General features: G+C 38.7%; 1 protein-coding gene across 1 annotated transcript in view; it reads left to right on the forward strand.

Moving 5' to 3' along the window:
• Nucleotides 1–6,033, forward strand: part of COL3A1 (collagen, type III, alpha 1) — a 49,534-nt gene that overhangs the window by 30,840 nt on the left and 12,661 nt on the right. The window contains 15 exon segments of the mRNA XM_009872671.1: nt 1–73; nt 849–902; nt 1,029–1,136; nt 2,187–2,240; nt 2,363–2,461; nt 3,546–3,599; nt 3,859–3,957; nt 4,088–4,141; nt 4,267–4,320; nt 4,828–4,881; nt 5,197–5,250; nt 5,459–5,503; nt 5,595–5,693; nt 5,792–5,899; nt 5,998–6,033. The exon segment at nt 1–73 is cut by the window's left edge and continues 44 nt beyond it. Coding sequence (XP_009870973.1) covers nt 1–73; nt 849–902; nt 1,029–1,136; nt 2,187–2,240; nt 2,363–2,461; nt 3,546–3,599; nt 3,859–3,957; nt 4,088–4,141; nt 4,267–4,320; nt 4,828–4,881; nt 5,197–5,250; nt 5,459–5,503; nt 5,595–5,693; nt 5,792–5,899; nt 5,998–6,033 — 1,045 coding nt within the window.

Genomic DNA, 6,033 nt, shown 5'->3' on the forward strand with positions numbered 1-6,033 from the left:
TGGCCTGCCTGGAGGTCGTGGTCTTCCTGGTCCTCCAGGTACAAGTGGAAACCCTGGCGCAAAAGGCAGTCCGGTGAGTCACTAACATTCATTACGCTAGTTGGACAAACAAGTATGGTGGAAGCAGCTTACCATGAAAAAAAAACAACAACTCTATTTGTCCTATTCACTTGAGATGATCTAGTGAATTATTTTACAACAACGGGCAAATATTTTTATACCTATACGTTTATCCTTTGCACATTTGTATATTGCTATATATGAAAATTATACACCATGATACACATGACAAGAATTCGCTTTCCTAAATTATCTAGCAATTCAGAAAAACACAACAACAAAAAAAAGCTTGGCTAAAATGGCTACATTAGACAAAATATCTTGTTTTAAAATCCTAATTTTACCTGTATACAGTCCCACGGGCTGGGTCCCCAGTCCTCTGCACTGAGTGAGCTCTACCTACTCTTATACTGTCATTATGCTCTTATACTACTCATACTCTAATACCGCAGTAAGCTCTTTGCTAACAGCCCTACACAACACATAGTTCTTTGTCGGAGAAAATACTCAGGGACATCAAGCAAAAGTCTCAATGATGTTTGAAACAGTTCAGAAACAGACATAAAATTTTACTCAGAGTGTATCATTTCTTTCCTTTACTGGATTTTTAAGAATCCCCTTGCATTCCACACCCAGGCTCAGGCAGTGCATGCTAATTCCTTTGTGGAAAGTAAAATAATAAAAATGAGTCAATAATTTTAAAGATACTGCTTAGTAGCTATCTCTAGTAGCTCTAGAAAAATATCCTGTCGCAACCCATAATTTTAATGGGATTTTCTCCTGTTTAGGGAGAACCTGGTAAGAATGGTGCAAAAGGAGATCCGGGTCCAAAAGGCGAGCGTGTAAGTGATTTCAAAATGCGTTCAGAGACTTCTTCCAAGGAAGTCCAAACCCTGAATCACTCCCTGTACAAAACCTGCGTTTGTTGGGGTTTTTGAGAATTCTAACTTCACCGGTGGCCTTCCCAGGGTGAAAACGGTACCCCAGGTGCTCCCGGGCCTCCTGGTGAGGAAGGCAAAAGAGGTGCAAATGGTGAACCCGGCCAGAATGGTGTCCCTGGTACACCTGGAGAAAGGGTAAGCTGCTGTAGATGACCACACACACGAGGTACATTTTGAGTTAACGAAGAGACGGCACAAAATCTGGTATTCAAAATATTTGGAGGAGATGTTTGTCTCCATATCTGTTCTCATCAAATTCCAGATGTGAAACTGGGTTATGAAACTGGAGAGAATTCTTATCTAGTTCCTCATTCCAGTTGCAGCACTTGGATCTATCTCAGTCTGAAAGAAGTTAATTTCTTTCTTGTTTTGATTTTGAAGAAGCAATCCTGTATACCTGGAAGCTGCATTGAAAGATTTGTGCTAAAAAAACCCCATAAACTGTTAGAACTACATGGGGAAAACAATAAAATTGACAAAACTCAAAATTATTTATCAGTTAACAAAAATGAACAATGACAAAATTTCAGTTCTGGAAAGTGAAATTAATGCAAATTCTTCTACGTTCTTTATGTCAACACCTTTACTGACAATACATCTTCAACGTCAATAATGTCATTAGCAATGATATTGTCAGGACGTCTTTTGTGTTATAATATCTTTACTGCCAATAGATTGGGGGGGGGGGCCTAGTAGATGCAATAACTTTACAGAGAGCATTCCGTATTAAATATGTAAACAGGGCTGCAAAATTAAATTTTAGAATTCACATTTCTTGTAAGCAATGAAGATAGTAGTAATAAATAGTAAACTTATTTTTGTTAAATACATGTTAATAGATATTAAAACAATACAATAGACCTCTTTTCAGTATTGAGTTAAAAGAAAATAATTGTTCAAGACTGTGTGCATGGTTTTCTTTCCAACGTGAATTTAGAAAACTCATAAATAAGGTAACTCATGCTGGGCCAGTTAAGAATAATGGAGGAAAGGCTATGATTTCAACCAGAGAGAGAAAGAAAAAATAATTCTATAGAGTTCCCTTAAACATCATTTCCATCTATTTCTTTCATTACTTTTCATAATAATACATCTAATGGTAAATAGGTTAGAAAGCAAAAAGAATAGTTGCCATTACCTAAGTCATATTGTCTATGTTCCATATTTTATTCTTTAATTTCTCAGGGCTCCCCTGGTTTCCGTGGTGCACCCGGTAGCAATGGACTTCCAGGTGAAAAGGTACATCTTCTCCCCAGAAAAACACCCCGACTTCTGGAGAATTTGTGCAATTTTTAATGAATAATTTCAGAATAAATATGATGCTGGTTTCCTTGCCCTGAATTTCAACGTCTCTTTTTCAGGGTCCTGCAGGCGAACGTGGTAGCCCAGGTCCTCCTGGTCCCAGTGGACCTGCAGGAGAGCGTGGACAAGACGGAGGCCCGGGTCTTCCTGGAATGAGAGTAAGATATGACACCTTGAAGAAAAGGAGACAAATTCTATTAGAGAGGCCGCATCTGAGCTGATACAATAGAGGAGACCAACCAGAAAAATTTTCTTTTCATTTCTTTGAGTATTACTAGTGCAGTAGGTAACTGTGCAAAGACACGGGACTCTCAGAGAAGATCTGTCATAAGTGAAGCTTAGGTGAAGCTGAGCATGCTCCTCCCCAGTTCTCAGAGAACGCCATGCACTATCACTTAAATTTAGTATTTAAATAATTCAATTACATATTTCAATACACTTAATATATTTATTGCTTACTCACAATTAAAGCAAATAAGCTGCTGGCTGGATTTCCATAGTACGTATCAAGATGATTTTCAGAGATATCCTATTGCGTAATGTGTACAGAACAGAACAACGTTCTGTGGTCTTCTGCTAAACGCTAGGAACTGCACGTGACAATTGACACTGAAGTTAAAAACTCAGCCTGACTGATGGCTTCTGGGAGCTAAACAAGAATTTATTGGAAAAGAAGTTTGAAAATATAGGAAGAATAATATAGAACTGTATTATAGATAATATAACATAGAAGTATAATATAGATATAATATAGAAGTATAAAACTTCTATATAGAGAGATTTTAATACAGATATAGAATATAATATAGATATAGCATACATAGAATATCATATACAAGTAGAAAACAAGTTAATTGAAATATGGTACAAATTGTGTTGCCTTTAAGTAGAGGTACTCGGTCAAAATTGTTTCAGTCCTTGATTTTTACCATCTGAGCTTAGTTTTCTTCCAAAATAATGAAAGAACATAATTCTGCATGTTTGTTAGTATGTGATGCCTTGTTTATATGCAGTGACTCTTGGAGAAAATTATAAACTCCTAAAAAAAGAATGTACCAGCTTTCTACAATTTTTCCTGTTAATGGGATGGGGAGTTATAGGGGGTGTTTTAATCTTTATTAAAGAGGTTAAAATTAAGCAAGCAGTTTAAAAGGTGTTTTGTATATATGTACACTTAAGCGTTATAACTTAACAGTACACATTTTAAAACGAAGAATGACACTTCTTTTTCTTCAATTGCAGGGTTTGCCTGGAATTCCAGGAAGCCCTGGAAGCGATGGAAAACCTGGCCCACCAGTACGTCCACTGTGCAAGTATTTTGTACCATTCTCCCAGATAACAACCTAGACAAGTTGTTATCACAGCCAGATAAATCATATCTCTTTTTTTTTTGGTTTGATTTCATCACCAGAGCACTTTATGTGTTGAAATAACATTCTTTAAATCTTGCCAATTAATACAATTTAAAGTACAATGTGTAGAGAAGTTCAGTCGAAATACATGAATATTCATTTATTTCCCGATGTCCTCACTTTTTTTTTTTTTTTTTTCCCAGGGTAGTCAGGGTGAATCCGGCCGCTCTGGTCCACCTGGTCCTCCAGGTCCACGAGGTCAGCCAGGTGTGATGGGTTTCCCTGGTCCCAAGGGCAACGAGGTGAGTGGGATTTATACAGCCAAATGGTAAAATAAATTGCTCCACAGCGGAGCTATCTCACGCTGCAACTTTAGGTTGTTGTACGCTGACCAGAATGAGCATTTCAAATGTGATCTTTCTCTTTTGTAAGGGTGCACCGGGTAAGAATGGAGAAAGAGGGCCTGGTGGACCTCCTGGAACGCCTGTAAGCTGCATTTGTTTAATGAAATAATAACAGCATAACAGCATAATATTAAATAATAATAATTTGCTGAGTCTTCTAAAGATTATATCAACCCATAACCGTAGCCTAAATTTGTCTTCTTATAGGGTCCTGCTGGGAAGAATGGTGACGTTGGCCTCCCAGGTCCTCCTGGACCTACCGTAAGTGTGGTAGTGCCATAAGAGGCAATTCTCAGTTATTGCCAAGGTGGTCTGGCATAGAGACTCTGAATTTAGGGGAAGGAAAAGGTTTTTGATGATATAAAGAAATCTACTTTTCTAAAGACAAATGGTAGAGCTCTTCTTTGCCATTATTTTAATAAATTAATACTCAAAACTTTGATAAGAGAAACATGAAATGGATATACCCAGTATTAGTTGAAATGCAAAAGCTGTTGGAGATCTAACACCTTCTCAGACTGAAGCTTATTATTGCTCCTGTTAATGTTTATAGCATTTGAGACTAGTATAAAGTTTAATTGTGTCTGCTGAATTATATCTAATGGTTGAAGAGAACCAGAACACCAAGATATATTAGTCTTTGGGATTGTGCAATGTCATCATCAGATCACAACAAGGAGGCACAGATCGGAGGTGGTGTGCAGACGTTTATATGTTGAAATATTCTCAGACAATTTCGGATTTCTTTTCTCTTTTGTTTGATTCTAGGGTGCCTCTGGGGAGAGAGGAGAACCAGGACCATCAGGTCCACCCGGCCTCCAGGTGCTGTGTGTTTATTGCTTATTGGTTTCTGATTCTTTTGAATTGACTAACACGCATGTATAGATCATCAGATTTTGAAGTAAGGCAGTTCAACCAATTGACGAAGCTATTTCTTAGTATTTCATAATTGCAAACCAGACAACTAGCTCAGTAGATTATGTCCCATCAAACCTCTATCTATTGAATTGGTACCTCCTTCTTTGTAAAGGATCTGAACAAATTGGGCACTCATCTTTGTGTCAAAAAAATTTGCTACATAGGAAAATGCATAATTTGGCTGTGTAACGTGAATGATAACACTGTTCTTTCCTTTAGGGATTGCCTGGTGGACCAGGACCAGCTGGAGAGAGTGGAAAGCCTGGAGAACCAGTAAGTAGTAATTCCTTTTTTAAAGTAACAAAAAAAATACACGAGGAGTTCTTCCTAGGTTACGTTTCCAAATTCGGACAACTGTCAGCACTGTGCAGAGCAGAGAAGTCTGATTTTTAGGGATGATAGATGAAAGAAACAAGGTGTCAACCACAATGTAGATATACTAAGTAAAGTTAATAATTCGTATTTATTTTCTCATAAACAGGGGCCAAAAGGTGATATTGGAGGACCCGGATTCCCAGGCCCAAAGGTAAATCTTACAGCAGTGTTTCTGTAGGGATGTGAATGAATTAACGAGCTATGACCCTGAACACAAAGAATAACGCGTTTCCTTGTCACAGGGTGAAAATGGTATCCCAGGTGAACGTGGCGCACCCGGGCCTCCAGGACCTCCTGGAACAAGAGGTGGGCCAGGTCCTGCTGGCTCAGAAGGTGCCAAGGTACCCGCAGACTTGCTTGGTTTTCTGCTGTGATTTTTCATCATTTGGGTCAATACAATTTATTTATTTTTTCCTAATTCTTTTTCATTACTCTTTAGGGTCCCCCTGGACCCCCTGGTGCTGCTGGAGGCACAGGGCTGCCTGGCTTACAGGGAATGCCAGGAGAAAGAGGAGCTCCTGGAAGTCCTGGACCAAAAGGGGATAAGGTAACACACCCACTCTCTGCCGATTTTGTGCTAATTTAGTGTTATCTACCCACAATGCACTGAATTTGTTCACGTTTCTTACATCTCATGCTTCCTAGGGAGAACCTGGTGGCAAAGGTGCTGATGGCATTCCT

The sequence above is a fragment of the Apaloderma vittatum genome, unplaced genomic scaffold (assembly GCF_000703405.1).
Source record: "Apaloderma vittatum isolate BGI_N311 unplaced genomic scaffold, ASM70340v1 scaffold16410, whole genome shotgun sequence".
NCBI lineage: Eukaryota > Metazoa > Chordata > Aves > Trogoniformes > Trogonidae > Apaloderma > Apaloderma vittatum.